Source organism: Apostichopus japonicus, chromosome 17 (genome assembly GCF_037975245.1).
Source record: "Apostichopus japonicus isolate 1M-3 chromosome 17, ASM3797524v1, whole genome shotgun sequence".
Lineage (NCBI taxonomy): Eukaryota > Metazoa > Echinodermata > Holothuroidea > Aspidochirotida > Stichopodidae > Apostichopus > Apostichopus japonicus.
In genome coordinates, this window is record NC_092577.1 from 19,562,426 (window position 1) to 19,579,206 (window position 16,781).

General features: G+C 42.2%; 2 protein-coding genes and 1 pseudogene across 2 annotated transcripts in view; 1 reads left to right on the top strand and 2 right to left on the bottom strand.

The window, feature by feature from the left end:
• The window catches only part of LOC139984726 (uncharacterized), a 226,439-nt gene extending 224,542 nt beyond the window's left edge, over nucleotides 1-1,897 (bottom strand). Inside the window, exon 1 of the transcript XR_011799157.1 lies at nucleotides 480-1,897. The gene's annotated coding sequence lies outside the window, so the exon portion shown is untranslated. The remainder of the gene's footprint in view (nucleotides 1-479) is intronic.
• On the top strand, nucleotides 350-509 carry LOC139957804 (U2 spliceosomal RNA; annotated as a pseudogene).
• Nucleotides 1,898-11,395: 9,498 nt separating the features above from the next.
• On the bottom strand, nucleotides 11,396-13,213 carry LOC139954702 (zinc finger MYM-type protein 1-like). Its single transcript, XM_071954623.1, has one exon. The coding sequence runs from the start codon at nucleotides 13,211-13,213 to the stop codon at nucleotides 11,396-11,398; it is 1,818 nt and encodes a 605-aa protein (XP_071810724.1).
• Nucleotides 13,214-16,781: the final 3,568 nt, after the last annotated feature.

Sequence of the window (16,781 nt, forward strand, 5' to 3'; positions counted from 1 at the left end):
TCAAGCCTGGCCATTTGCCTGTTAACTATAGAACATTTGAATATTATAATGGTATCGAATGGGGGGGGGGGGCATTCCATGGGTTCATGGGGTGAAAACAAATTGCCAGAGAATAAAAAAAATTATAATGCTGGAATGAGTCCCACACAACCCCTTTGAAGTCAAAATATTTTCCATCTAGTGACCATTTCATTGAAGTTTTAACCAAAGATGGAAGCATACCTCACCCCCTCCCAATAGAAAGTCCTGGGTATGTGCCTGGCCCCTAGGCCTGTTACCCTTCCTATTGATGTTGCCATTATAACCTCTGGCCGGATCTTAAAATTTGGAATCCGGTACATCCCTACCTGTCGCTTCTCGGCCTTTTGGCTAAGATCATGTGTAGTATCTGTTCTTTTCGGGAATGGTGATACACACCTGACGATGATCACACAGTCACAGTCCCGATGGAAGGGGATTGGGGCTGAGAGTAGACTTGCCCCAAGTCTCTCGCGATTTTCTCTCCCACTGCAGCTAATAGGATTTATATGATTCTCCCCTCCTCTTCCACTGTCCACTCTCTTTATAATGACACCCTCTCAAGGCTTCTCCGACTGCACCGCCACCAAGCACGACAATTTCTCACGTTCCATATCGACCAACACGCACAGCGAGCGTATATGATACGAGCGGGCTTTTATTCTACACTCATACTATACGCCCCCGAGAGACTTGTAACGTTTGGTCTTGGTGACGTCACATTTTGAGCCGGTGGTATTCCAATATGAATATTCAACTATTTTCTGTAGCCAATGAAAAGTTTCCAATATGTAAACAGACAGTTCATTATCTAAAGGTGATACTTTATTATTTTATAAATGATTTAACTTAATATGCCTTTTGAAATAAATTTCACACAAAAGTTAATATTTTGTACGTCAATAATTATTTTTAGCAAGCATTGATATGATTAACATCTAATATAAGCGTGCTATTTGTGTGGGGAAATTTGTACAGTGCACGCGATAAATGAATCTTCCACCTGTTCTTAGTATAGTAAATACAGACAATGTGGTCAGGGAATGTGTGTATAAATACATAGGCCTATAGACTAGCCTAGACCCTGAAGTGGCACTGTGTACACTGGTAAAACGAAGTCGTTGTGTATCGAGGCAAATGGATGCGAAAACTCCAGTAAAACTATACAGCAGGAGAGTTGGTAGACAGGAAGATGTAAGATTTCGCAAATGCGTCATTTGTGTTCAAGACCTATTGCTTTCGAAGAAATATTTTTCGTTAATTCCTTCACCGAGAAATTCATCAGATTCCCCACTAACGTTATTGAAGAGACTTGCTAACGTATTGCAAACAACGGAAGAAGACGTACTCGCTGTTGCTAGACATATTTGCAATAAATGCAAACGAAACTCGACAACGTTGAAAAGTTGAAGAAGGTAGAAGAAAGTTTAAAATCTTCTTATGAATTAGCAAGATCAAGTAAAGATGTTATCGTTTCGAAAAGAATGGTCAATAGTCCCATGACAGGGGCTGGTAGAGGACCTCCCCATGCAATTAAACCATCATCGAAACGTCGACAGTTAGCTTACGCAGATACTGCTGATACGGATAGGGCTAGTCTCACCAATGTGCCTGACACTGACAGCACCATTGTTAATTCTTCATACGAGAAACGAAACCAAACAACACCGGTGGGTTTATTTGTACATTTTCTTGAAATATAAAAATTAACTCCATATCAGTTGTACGAAAGTAAGATGGTAATGAGCATGAGGTTTGTTTGCCTGAGACTTTCAATATGTGATCATTTTATCTGCTACAGTGAGTATAGCTGCTGTTCAATGCCATTCATGAAGCATGTGGTAAAATTTAGCACTAGCATGCAACTGGTCTGTAATTTTTGGTTGTGGTATATTAATTGCCATCATGAAGACATAGCATAGTAGTGCAGGACTTTACTAAACTACAGGGTTGTGCTTTTAACATATTTCCTGATACAATACATAGTACATTGCCAGTAAATATATGTTAGACAATTCATAGCTACAAGCCAAAAATTCACCCTGGTTTACCATGGTAAATTTTTATTTTTACCATGGTAAACTGTGGTAATTTTTTGGCTGTATGGGGTTCTCATAAAGTATGCTATGATTTGAAGCCTACACAGCAAACATAAATTTGATTCTTTTAACATAATGACTGCATGTAACCTTGTAATTGAGCATGAGCAATCATACAAGGCAAACACACAGTGTGCTGTCTTTAAAGGTCAAAAGCAGTTGCCCCAAACTTATTTTGAAGCAATAGCTAAATATGTCACAAATGTCACAAATTTTTCCTCATTTCTCTTCCAAGTACAGTACCTTTTATGATATTCTAGGACTTAAATATTACACATTCAAGGTAAGCCAAGCAGTTGCTCCTCGTAAATTGTACAATTGAGTGAGAAAATTACTGTCACATGATTCTCAAGAGCCTTATAAGTTTTAGGAAATAGAACAGTCTACTACACAATTCTTGCACTGGAAGATTTTAGAAACCTAGAGAAATCGGGCAGGATGGGTAAAAGAGTGTCAGGGTGGGAAAAGGTGGGGTAGGATGGGCTGCTCTTTTACACAGCACGGTGAAACCTACTCTGTACCATGCATCTAGTGCCGAGAAAACAGGTAACACAGACTTTTGTTTAAGGACTTAGTCTTTAGCAGGGTACCATGTTTTGCAATTGCTACTGATGAGAAATATAATATAGGCCTAGGCTAGGATCATCTACTAGTCTTTACAACTTACAGGCGTAGCCTAGGCCCTGGGCCTAGGCTACTCACCATTTTGCTACACAGTGGCTTTCATCTATAAAAAGGCCAACCAGCCTCTCTTTGTATGTCGTTTTCTTTAGAAATTCCAGTCCTTGTTTGAATAACTGCTCAGGACTAGTGAAAATGTAATTGTAATAGCCGAGTTCAAGTTTTTGTTTCTGTTCTGCCGAAGAAGGGCCGGCCAGATGAAAAGCGTTCAGTCCTTTATGACATAGGTATGTAACCTGATCTTTCATCAGTGATACAAGAGGTGAAATTATTATAATAATGGACCTCAGAGTAGTAACTTTACTACTACAACTAGTACTACAACTGGCCGAATTATTCCGACTTGCACTGCTGTTGCTAGTATTACTATTATTATTACAGTTAGCAGCTCTCGTGTTACCACTACTAACGTTATTTTTCACATCGTAAATGAAATCTAATGCGATCGGCGCAGCTTGAAAAATTAGTGATTTGCCGTACCCTGTTGGTAATCCGACGAAAACGTCCCATTTCTTTAAGAAACCAATCAACGCATCCCTTTGCTCATCGTGAACGTTTTCTTTTGGTATTCCCAACTTCGAAGAGGCAAATTGTATGGAGTTTAAGATGAGTGCCTCGTCCATTGCATTGGATTAGACATAATTATTAGTTTACAACACTTGCTCTGTGTACGTTTGTATAGGCCTATGTACATTTATGTCCAGTATTCCGAGATCGTGCGTCGCGACGCGGTGGGGTGGACGTTCACAGCAAGATGTGAATATTTATCTTAATTAATGAATATGCAGCAACTGTCATACAATACCGAAGCTGATTGGTTTCACCGAAATTTGAGGGACGAAAACAAATAAGTTTAAAATGATGACGTCAACAGAACCAAAAGAGACAAGTCTCTCACGACAGGCAGCTCGATCGAACAGTACCGCTTCAGTAACAGTACGTTACGTCAACTTACGTGCGTGTGTATGTAGAAAGCACACGAACCACTTGAAACAAGTACGTGTGAGCTGAGGGCGTGTTGCAAGGAACAGTAGAAGTAGGCTGATTATAGCGGTACAATGTTATGGAGTCACTGAGAGAAGGATCGGAACAGGCATTAGATGAGAGGTGGAAGAGAGAATCACGTGAGAGACTTGGGGCAAGTCTAGGCTGAGAGCGGATCAGTCGTTTGGTAGTTTGGTTTTCGTGCCCAGGTTCTTTCCTGGGCGACTTTTTCTTAAAAAGTATCCCTACCTGTCACTATAAGTTATTTGATTGCATTTATTTGATATTTCATTTATTTTCCCCTTTCCTTTCCTAGCAAGAATGTGGCATTATGACTCCACCACGCGAGTCACACCCTCGTGAAGCCAGGAGAAAAGAAAACTACCGTCTCCTTCTACAGAGTGAAATTAAGTTGGACACTTCTCGAAAAACTCCAGAGGTAAGATGGTGCACAGCAAATATTTTGAACTTCAAATTTTGGAACAAACACAAGACAGTGCACTGGTCCATTACAAGGGATGGCCAAGAAAGTACGATGAATGGCGCCATTTTAGTGATATTTTAGACATTCCCAATTCCAGCATTGAACCAAATGCGAAGGAACTCTTCAAAAAGCAACTTCATCTTCAAATCGCAAAACAGATTCAATGGCGGAAATAAAGATACCAATACAAAAAGAAACATTTGAGGAAATAAGTTAAATCAACTGACCGACCGACTTGGATTGTTTTCTTGGTAGTGGGTGGCACCGCAGAATTCTGAATTCGCATGCAGATTTTTGCTTTATAATGGATGGTTCTGTTCAGTTTAAAATGTATGAGAGGAAACCTGTAGTAGAATATTCCGCCACGGGTTGCCAAAGTCTACTCCATCGAGGATTCATGTTTGTTTTTAAATTTGTTAAAGACAATGGCACTCATGCCGATTTGGTTGAGGTACTGAAGTGAGAAATGTAACTCCACAGCTGAACAATGGATTCCCAAGTGAGCATTTCCAGACTATGTTTCCTGTTCTGTCTTTACTTGTCATTGGTCACTGCTGCTCTACATGTGGACAACCCAGATAAAGTTCATGTGCCGGTCAACAATTATTACCTATACCAGCTAGTCAAAACCGTGGATCCCTTGGCAGAAAAGAATATTGAGTCTATGATACGAGAAATTTTTAACCAAAATGGAATCACATTTGAGAAAGTGCATAACTGATCCATTGATGAAAACCCTGACCTTGAAAGTAAAGTTTTTTATGTCATTAAGTGAAGAAGTGTAAAGGAGGTACACAACTGAAGAAATTGCTAGCGAAACTGAAGTCCTCCACATCTGACATCAACTTTACTTACAAAACTGATACACCACGTAAGCGGAAATTACAAGAAGATTGCGCAGAGGAACGGAAACGGAAAAAATTGTTGGAGGATGAACTGGAAACTGCGACCAGTGTGGTGAAAGATCTGGTCAAGGCAACATCGATACTTCAAGTCTGAAGTAGGAACCGATGGGAAGAAAAAGCGGAGCAGGGGTAAGACAAAGGACAAACACAAATATAGTGCCTTCCAGAAACGACGCCACAAGAAAAAGGAAATCAATAGAGCTAAAAATGTTGTGGAAGCCTTGAGACAAAATGGGATGTCACCAGTCCTCGTCATCTTTAAAGATGAACACAGTAAGGAGGTGGAACTTTATTTTGATAACCGCGAAGGTAAAGGCCGTTGTGAAACTGATAGGGCTGTTCACCTAGTAGACAAGTTTAATATTTCACGTAGAGCGTATCACGAACTAGCTGAAAGTTGTGACAGCTTACCAACTGAAAAGCTTGTTTCAAATCGCATAAAGGATGTTAATGCCCAGTCGAATGTACAAGGAGTGTCTGGAAGTTTCAATGGTGTTTACCAATCTATTGAAGGAAGGTTAACTGTGAAACTGAGACAAATGTCTGCAAGCAAACAAGATGAAGATATTCTCCAAGATGGGAGGATTAAGGTAAAGATTTCAGGAGACGGAACAAGGATTGGCAAGCGAATTCATGTTTTGAACTTTGTATTCTCTATTATTGGAGAACAGGCCTGCTCTGGAGTAACAGGAAGTTACTCCAGAAGAAGGTATAGTAAAGGTACCTGAGAAGTATGATTGTCTGAAGGAGGGCCTAGGGGATATAATTAGTGAAATTAACAACCTACAAGAAGTGAACGTTGATGGACATATTTATAGAGTGGATTTTTTCCTGGGTGGGGATTTGAAATTTCTTAATTTAGTCATGGGTATTGATGGCTTTGGTTCGGCATTCTCATGTCTATGGTGTAAATGTCCGGCCAAGGAACGTTTTGATACTGGAAAACAGTGGTCGATGACAGATGTCACCTTGGGTGCACGGTCCATTGAGGAAATTGTAAAATGCTTTCAGTTGAAACAGAAAAGTGTTCAGTTTAGCTGCAGCCATGCTCCCTTGTTCCCCAATATACCAATCACCCATGTAGTTCCTGACACCTTGAACTTATTCTTACGTGTTGCTGATCAGCTGTTCAACCATTTGTTGACGGAGTTGAGGAAGAGAGATAACCTTTCTGTTTCCTCAACCCTCTATTCACCAGAAAAGTGTGCCAACATGAGACGATTCGAGAATTTTGTACAGAAGCTCAATATCGAGTGGCAGTTCTATGTGAACAAAGAGTCCCAAAAAGTATCTTCTCGCGATTTGACAGGTCCAGAGCACTGGAAAATTTTGAACAATATAGATCTAGCTGAAATGATCCCTGGACATCCAAAATTAGAACTGATTACGTCCCTATGGACTAGATTTGTAACAATTGTCACCATGCTCAAAGACAAAATCCCAATGGATGAAATTCCAGCCTTCCGTGAAACAACAAAGGATTGGCTTTAATACTTTCAATCTTGTGTACATCACCACTAATGTCACGCCATACATGCATGTACTTGTTTACCATGTTAACGAATCCTTTGAACTTCATGGTAATCTGTCCCATTTCTCTCAGCAGGGCTTAGAAAAGCTCAATGACAGGATGACCGGGTGGTATTTCAGATCCTCCAATCATAAGGGTGTTGAAGCATTGAAGCAGATAATGTTCAAACAAAATAGCTTACAACTATTGGAGGAGAAGCATCAGAGAGGTCTCAAATTCCACATAACCTGCAGAAAGTGTAAGAAAGTTGGTCATAACAGGAGGACGTGTTTCGAAGAATAAAAACATGTGAGATCACAAATAAAACATTCTGTTTAGTATTAATGGTGACTCGCATTGAATGCACACACATTTTATACCAAATCCAGGAATGTGTGTATAATTTTTTATTTAGAAACAAATACAATTCCCATGCCGGCATGCGTAATTTTTTTTCCTAGGAGGGTTAAGGGTAATTATCATATATAGGCGTATCCAAACCCTAGCGCATGCGTGTTACTCGTTTAAAGTTTATAGCTAGTAGTAGTAGTCGTACATACAGTGTGTACGACGCGATTCACGTTTTGCACACATATATACGTATATGCGTTCGTGCAACAATGGAGACCTGTTCGACTGACAATCCTTGCGCCAATCTTCAGCTGGAATCTCGCCCTAGATGTAAAGTTACTCGATACAATTGCATTTACTAAAGTAATTCTCTCACCCAGATTTTAGACACAATGTACGGATTTCATCTGTCGTCATCATTGTGCGCGACTGACATTAATTTAATGATTTGGTTAATGTTAATCTGCTAGCCTACATTACATGTATTTCTAGCTTCACGGTAAACTTTAATGTTACGGTAAAGTGTAACATGTACATGGTACTAATATAGTAGGCCTACATACAAACTTAAGCCTGCTTTTATGAACTATCAGTCATTCGGTACTTTATCTGCTTTGCATCATTGTTTAATTGTACAAATGAAAAATAATTATGTGATGATATTGAGGGTGACGATTTGATCGCGCTTTAATTTGTATTTCTTTCACTTGTTTTCTTCAATTCTCACTTGGTAATCCTTGGCCAAAAAGGCAAACTGCATTGTAAAACTGTACAGCGGAGATCTATTGCGTTGTACAGCGTACATACTGCCCACGTACACCCGGCCCACACATGTGTATTGCAGCGAGCGATGAGTAACGAGTGTCTATGGGTAACACGCATGCGCTAGGGTTTGGATACGCCTATATATGATAATTACCCCTAACCCTCCTAGGAAAAAAAATTACGCTGCCGGCATCGGTAGCGCCGTTTGGCCATGACGTTTTGTGTCCCGCATGGCGGGTCACGTAAAAAGCACGCCCGTGAGCTTTATGCCCGGCAATAAAAAGGAAGGAGGGAATGTCCTGCTTCAGTTTGATCCCAACCTGTCGGTGCCCGTTGAACAACCGTAGGAGCACATTTTGGTAGCCTTGACAGCCCCAAACCGACCTAGAACAGTTGCGACAAGTTACCTGACGCACCTCTAGTCCTACGTGGATGACAGTTACCGATACGGAACGTTCGTATGGAGTAACTGTCAAACTATCGACACCACTCAGCAACGTGACACCCTTCTGTCGGGTCACGTCACTGGTAAAAGGTAGATCGTACGTATTACGACCCTGGAGACCTCTCCAGGCACAACAACACCCTTACTCTCGCTAGACCTGAGTTTCGTTTGTCAGAATGGGATGGTTCGGTAGTGCCGTTTGGCCGTGACGTTTTGTATCCCGCATGGCGGGTCACGTAAAAAGCACCCTTACTCTTCAAAATACTAAAAACTTGCACCGTTGGAACCGCTTCTTCACCGGTGAAGGTCAAGTTAACAATTTTAGAATCACGGCGCGATGCCATGATACCGAAGGTGGCTAGGCCACAGATGAGTTACCCCCCCCAAAAAAACCCCTAAAGACAGGTTGGTTAAACTACATTACAAACGATATACGAACTGACGCACACACGAACACAAGCTACCACACCCGCCTGGCGGGAAGAATAGAACACTACAGTGATAATAATAGCTGTATCAAATGAAGAGCGAGAGCGAAACACGTCTGCACTCCACGAATGCCAACTCTTAGTATCACAGTACCTCCTGCGGGGTACACCTCTCAGACCTTAGTTAGCTTTTTTTGCCTTTTTTTGCAGACAATTGTGCACAACCCTAATCGAAATTATTCCCCCACAACAGCTGTACCAAATAGGCCTATTTGTTTCGAATCTACTCGAATTTGTGTTTAACATCGTAACATGTAGCATGCATGAATAACTGAAGCTGGAGCTAGCACATGCATGGTTCGTAGCACAGGTTACGAATCCTGGAGCTCACACACTAGCGATTCAATTCTGCATGTGATGAATCCGCAGCATGTGCTACAGTGCTAGCTTCAGGAATTGATATTCAACGTTGCTGTATGTAACATTCAAGTATTTATTATGCATTTCTATGTTGCCTGATAATCTGGCAATAGTTCAAACATAATGCCGGTACTGCCAGGTAATAATTTCATTTTCAAAATCTCAGCCAGTACTATGAAATGCCCCGTAAATATTGCTCCATGTTGCACCTAGTCGCATTGTAAAATCCACAAAGTCACCCCCCTCCCCCGAATTCAGTGGCGACGGAACCGGTGGACTTGAGGGGCTTGTCCCCCGTGAAAAAAAAAGTGAGGGAAAAGGTATGTTCAGCCCCCAATATTTGCCAAGTTACATATTCTTGATCGGTCCAATGCACAATATACTAATAATTTTATGGGGAAAGAAATGTCTAGATGCGATTTATTGTTACCAGAGGTGTCATTTTGCTGATCTAAGGATTCACTTTTTGCCTAAATTTCGACGCGCTGCGCCAACTGATGGTGGTGCACCGCCTAAATAGTGACGTATAAGCTTCAGTTGTACATCACCATATAAGTTCTTCTATCCTTCCTCCCTAAATTTACAGACGTTCATTAATTGTTTAGATGCAATTTAAAGCCTATACGGGTGTTAATTTTACCGATCTAAGGGTACCTTTCATCGAAAATTTCGAAGTTCCTTGCCAACCGATAATGGCGCTTCGCTTAGATAGTGACGTATAACAAAAGTTGTACATCACCATCTGACCATATGTTGTACTATCAATCTTCTTCAAATTTTTAAACGATAATTAACTATCTAGATACAATTGCAGACATGAGATCCATATTTCAAGGATGGGTACATGCAGCTTAGAGCACTCGGGAAGTGCCGTCTCCGGCCATCTGGAGGGTTTGTAAAGCCACCAAATTTCTTCTACGCTCCGCGCCAACCGATGGTGGCGCTCCGCTTAGATAGTCTTGCTGGCAGGTTTGCCCCCCCCCCCCCCACTTCACAACTCAAATCCCGCCCTGAATACACGTTTTCACTCCGTAAATGATTTTCAGTTTGGGAATGAAAGCAGTTTAAATGCCATAATATCACCAATAAACAACCCTGGAATGCGAGGTGGGAGTTACGGACATTTAGGCAAGTCATCACCAGCAAGCACGGTTGCGTTCTCAGGCCCGTAGCCAGGGAGTTCAGCCTGGGGGGGCTGGGAGTTGTCCAAGGGGGGCAAACAATCGGTACACTATCTAAGCGGAGCGCCACCATCGGTTGGCGCGGAGCGTACCAGAAAATTTTTGATGCCTACAACACCCCAGATCACTGGAAATAGCACTTCTCGGACTCAATTGTGACATCTGAACATCAAATTTGAAAGGGTTTTCATGTATTGAAATCATGTGTCAAATCAAATCATTTATAATAAAATGATTTTAGCCCAGATGGGTAGGGATTCATGTTGAGAGTAACACCAGTTCTTTGTGTATTTATAGTCAGCAGTCACAAAAAACATAGAAAGACACGAATAGGTATTCTATTAATCCCCTGTGTTTCCTATTTTTGAGAACAATGTCTCGCTGTGCCCAGTGCCCCACAAATTGGGGCACAGTGAGACACATCCAGAAATTTTTGAAATGCTCTAAAATCCCTGTTGCCACATGCATACAAACTTCTAGAATTGACTGTGCGAATGTGCCCTTACATATACCAAACATGAGCTTCTTTTCATAGTTCAATGGCTAAGTTATGGAATTGGCCAAACGGATTTTTCTGTCTCACAGTGACCCACCCACGGTTCTAGGGTGAAATCTACAGCATGAAACAGCTAATTGAAATATCTTTCACACGACTTAGTGCGACCATGCAGGGAGATGCTACTGACAGATTGTTACTGGGCATTGATATCAATAATGGTTGATATTTGTACAAGTCCACATCCACATTGAAATTTATGTTACACTTTAAGTAAACGAATACGATAATCTTGAACCACATGAATTCAGTCCCATACATCAATTTGTGGTGTTATACGTGAAAATGATAACACATGTACTCTGTACTGCTGTCGTGTCCCACCCGGACAATTCCCACCCGGACAGTTCCCACCCAACTGAAGCTTTATTTTCGTCAGAATTAGGGTTAGTTTTAGGGTTAGGGGTTATGGTTAGTGTCAATGAGTTAGGTTTAGGGTCAGAGTTAGGGTTAGTGGGTTAGGGTTAGGGTCTAAAGTTAGGGTTCGCTATGGGTGGTAATTGTCCGGGTGGGAGTTGACCTAGCACCGTACTGCTGTAGTCATTCAGAACAATTGCAAGTGTCTTTGCTACTGTGCAAATATGCTCAAAAATTCATCCAGGTTCAAGGCCTCTGTTCTCTTTTTCTCGAATGCAAGCATGACCAAGTTACTTTTCCGGCTTGTGAGCATTGAGCGACGTGTAGGTTTATCAATCCTGCCCTCTGTAGAGAAAGTACTCTCACAGAGAGCACTGCTACTTCCAAACGTTGAGATGTCTGCCAACATGTTGTAGGTATCTGGGAAAGCAGTTCTCTGCTCATACACTTTCTTGAGTACAGCATTAGAGTCGCTCGAGTCTGCAACAGGAAGGCTGCGATCAAGGAATTTCTTGCACACGGAAAGTTCGGCTTCAGATGGTACTGTAACACCGAGCGCTGCCAACGGGGCTAACTTTTCGTGATGAAAGAAATCTTCGGACTTTCGGCTCGCAGCGGAAGTTGCTTGATAGAGCCATGCATTGTCACTGAAGCGCCGTCTGAATTCCGACAGTGTTATGTCAACTGCTTCATACATGGTGGCTTTTAATTTGGACATTTGTTGAGAAGATGCGCTAGCACTCCTGTTACCGATAGCTTCCGTGATTACGTAATCATCCAGACGACCATTGGGTAATCTAGCACGCTTTGGGCGGGATGTCTCGGGTCCAGTAATCTCATCACTTTCCGCCTCCATTAGCTTATGAGCACTTGCCACAAATGTTGTGAAATGCTCATCTGACCGCAGATCGCCCAGCTCTCCAGTCGTAGCACTCACCAGGTTGAATGCCTCGATCAGGTCTGTTTCACGTGCCTGCAGCATTCTGTTGATCGGCGACATTACTTCCAGTAGTTCTTTTAGGAACACCATAAGAAACCGGAACTTGAAATCCGAGATCGTCTGTCGAAGGCCTGTAGCAGTGGCAATGGTCTCCCCATCAAACATTGATGTATTTAGCTTGATGGCAGTAAGTGCTTCCATTATCTTGGTGAAGTTATCAGCGATGGCCTTGGTTGCTTGGAGGTGCCCGGACCAACGTGTCTCGAGAACACGCTTGATGTGTGTGCCACTGTACAAGGCTGCTACTTGCGGCTTTCTGAAGAAATTATACAGCATCTCTACTTGGTCAAAATATATGCCAATGTCTTGTATGAATGACACCAGGCTGATGACTATCAAGTGGATTCTGTGATCGTAGCAGTGCACGTATGGCACTTGTCTGCCAATTTTTTCCTGTATGCGCCTCTGAACCCCACTTTTGTCTCCACTCATAACACTCGCCCCATCGTAGCACTGGGTAATCACATTATCCAATGGGATACCTGCATATTCCAAAGTGCTGCAAATCACTTCCGTCAATGCTTCTGCATCTAGCTCTGTGGTATGGGGCATTCTTACCAAAGATTCCATGCATTTTCCTTCCTTAACAAAGCGTACGCCTACCGAGATGTTTTCAACATTGTTCTTATCACGCGCACCATCCGCTAGAAGTGTATATCGTTTCGTGGATGTGCTATTCACATCTTTAGCAACATCTTTCATGACCATATCTGCTAGTGTGTCTATTATTTCATTTTGGATTTCCGGTGATCGATAGGTTGCATTACTCGGCATGACTTTTGCAATATCAGCAAGTTTCTGGTCCTTTCTTAAGGTAAACTGGAAAAGTTTCTCAAACAAGCCCCTTTCATTATGGGTAGTGATATCATAGTCTCCTCTGAGTGGAAGTTCATTCACAGCAATGAACTGTATGATTTCCGCAATTGACCGGACATAGTACCGACGTTTCTCAAGAACATCTGCGTTCACCAATGTGGAAATAGAGCAGCCTTTCTCAACCCGCAGTTCCTTCTCTCTCCAGGACACCATAGCTGTGATGTGAGGAGCTGATAAGTTGTGCTTTTCCAGCCCCTTCCGTTTGTCACCCAATGCAGTCTTCCATGCTTTGTAACCAATCACACTCCACAGCAATAACAAAATGCAGCATTTTTCTCTACAGAATACTCCAGCCAATCATATTTGTCGTACCACTCGGGGTGGAATCTACGGTTGTTTGCATCACTTGGAAATGGAACGTTTGTGGGACGCCTGATAGTCTCCCTGGTAGAACTGCCTGGTTGATCCTGGGCCTGGACTGCTGCCCTTGGCTCACTTGGTTCGGTTTCCAGTCCGGGTGTGCGTTGTTTTCTTACAAACCACTTGTCCAAGTTGGCGGGCCGACTGTTGGCCATTGTGCAGTATGTTGTCTGTGCAAGGAAATTGAGGGAACATGAATAAAGACCATAGATCTGTGATAATTTAAGCGTTTCGTCACAAAATTCAAAATGGCCGCCAATTTGACCTCGGATGACCTCAAAATTAGTGCCATCTTTTTCTGCATCTAATGTTACCTCCATATACCAATTTTCATTCAAATCGGACAAAAATTGGCGCAAATTATGCAAATTAGCTGCCCCCAGGGGTGCGACCATGTGCAAATTCGAACTCATCCGAGATTTTACTTAGGCGAACACATCTGCAAAGTTTGAAGTCGATCGGTTAATGTCTCGGAGCGTGAGAGCGCTAAGGCGAAAAGCGTCCGGCGGCGGCGGATCCGGCGGAGACGAAGGCAAAACCATTATATCCCGATGTGGGGATACAAGGGACTGAATGTGCATGTTCCTCTCACAAAGCTACAGTGCACAGTACTATAGTGAAATAATGTCGTGGAACTGGACCCTGTACAAATCCAATACGTAATATGTCATGTGTGGGAAAACCACGACTTCAACTCGTTTGTAAAATTGCCCCCCGTAAGTTAGACGCATGTGGATTGTTACAATTCTGATGACTATTTTCGGACTGTGTGACACGGCCCTAGTACACAAGAGTACAAAAACTCGAAAAGAATTAACGTAAGGCCCCCATGGGCCCAGGCAGGCTAGCCTAACAGTTAGGCTAGTGAAAAACGATTGACCGACCTGTAAACATCAAAATAGCCGCACTAACAACATGTTTGTACAAGCACAAGAATAGATGTGAAACTTGTCGTCATAATAAACATGATTGTGCCGTGTACTCACATTCTGGTTGGAAGGGGGAGCACCGGAGCAGTCAACAGTGTGAGCCTGAATTTTCTGGTTGGAGTGTGTCGAAAGGGTGCGCAAGATTACGAGTACGAGTAATACCGTACCGTACCAGTACATACAAGGGAACGAGGGTGCATGAAACTAATTGCAGTGCAGCGTCAAAATTATTTCAAGGCAAGGTGACATGGAATAGCCGACTTTGCCGACGTTGGTATGTAACAAGTTAGTTTATATCACATGATATGGGGTATGTATGGAAGCTTATGGCCTGTTACTGGTATTGGATTGTTTTCAGATAAACAGAATATATATGTAATTATGCAAGGCTGGTACATTTCACAAATAGAGTATGACATTTTATTTTTATGGCTTGAAATTGTCTTGGGGGGGCCAAAATATGTCGAGGGGGGCGGCGCCCCCTTTCGCCCCCCCCTTGACTACGGGCCTGTGCGTTCTTCGGTCGTAGGATGTCATGGATGGTGCTTAGTCACTTAAATATCCTTGTTGTTGCATGGGTTGAGCCTAGGGATTGTTTGAAATCACGTTATTACCTATTCACCAATATATAGTGGGGGCCTTTTTTTAATTTTAGACGACACACTGCTCTATTCCGCACCAAGATGCATATAAATTGTATTTTTTGTCCAAACGAAAGCGGACACTTCACCTCGGAACATCGCACATGAAACATTTCCGACTACGCAACTTGGGGTGTGAGAATATTTACAGAAGGATAAAACAGTGCTGCCAAGTCACCCGCATTTTTGAAGAATCCCCCGCATTGTAGGCCCACAGAGTTTTTCCTGTGAAAGTGCATGTGTATTTTGTCTTTTGTGGGCCGGGCCGCGGCCCTATATTTTGAAATTGCTCCTGTTCGTACAGTGTATGGCCAGTTATGATGCAAAATTATGCATCCGCCCACAATCTGGTGGTGCCCCTCAATAGGAATGTTGAAATGAAAGATAACAATAGGGCCAAACTTTAATATACAATATTTGACAAAGAAATGCAACCTAATACAACTATTTTCCTTATACCCCCTGTACAAAATATGATTTTTGGTACACTCTGGTGGGGGCTGAGTGTAATTTTGGAAGTTAGACCTTAGAGGGTAGCATAGGCGTAGGAGGCGGGGGGCTGAAAATTTTTTTTTTCTGAAATTGGGGCAATATGCTGATCATTTTTCGGGCACCTATACTGAAAGAAGAATAATTTGCAATGTGTTTTTTAATGGTTAAAGTGATATTATACTCAAAATGCTTCTTCACCTACAGATTCCATGGTACAATGTTGAGGGTTTGTCACGATAGTACTATGGAAGTTTTACCTTCAGGGTGTTCATGAATTTGAGATCAAAGATCAACTAGGGGTCTTTTGTGGGCCGGGCCGCGGCCCTATATTTTCAAATTGCTCCTGTTCGTACAGTGTATGGCCAGTTATAATGAAACTTGGTCACAACGTTCCTCGGGATGAGAGTTACGAGGTGTGTTCGGAAAATTGAGGTCAAATGTCATTTAGGGGGTCATCGGGGTCATTCTTTGTAATATTTTCAAATATCTCAATCTCCTCAAGATTTTTATGGATCATATTCAAAGTTGAACTGATGATTGTTGGATTGTGTATGAATAAGGTGAATGCCTAATAATTTTTGGTTAAAAGTTAATTAATTACAATTAATCCCCATTGTTTGCCAAAGCTCCTTTAATTTGTCTCCCAGTCTCTGCAGTGTTTGTTTACATTTGTGGTTAAGCTCTGCAGAGGCTGTTAGTGGAATTAAAGCAGGACTGGGAGTTGTTATTAACTGTTGAACTGTAAGCAAGAGAGCCCAATAGCCAATCAGCACTTGCCGATTCTTAGAAGTCTTTGAGCCTGAGGTATATAGGCAGCCAGCCAAAATTTTGGCAAGGAGTGCTTCAGGTCTGCTCAGGTAGAGGGGAGAAAGTTTAATAGGGTAGGTCTGTGCTATTGTTTGAGAGACTGGGGAAAATAGGATTTAAAGGGGGAAAATAGGAATTATAGCCAGTGGTGTAGCCAGGATTCTGCTAACGGAGGGAGGGGGGGGGGGGTTATCCCTTATGGGCCCAAAATTCGTGGAATCTGAAAAATGGCCTGAAATTTGGTGGGCCATAAAGTTTTGTGGGCCCTACATTTTTAAGCTCGAAAAGGTATGAGCTTCTGCACCATTGGTGCTCTAGTTTCTCTTCAAATCTCAGTACGAGAAACATGCAGAAACAAATTCGTAACAGACTGGGGCACATTGTCTTAATTATTATACTTTCGTTGCTAAAGTTTTTGCACTGATTGCATCGATCGTTTGTGCTCCTAGTTGCGCTGTTTACTTTGTCTCGCTTATTCTTATCGACTTAAGT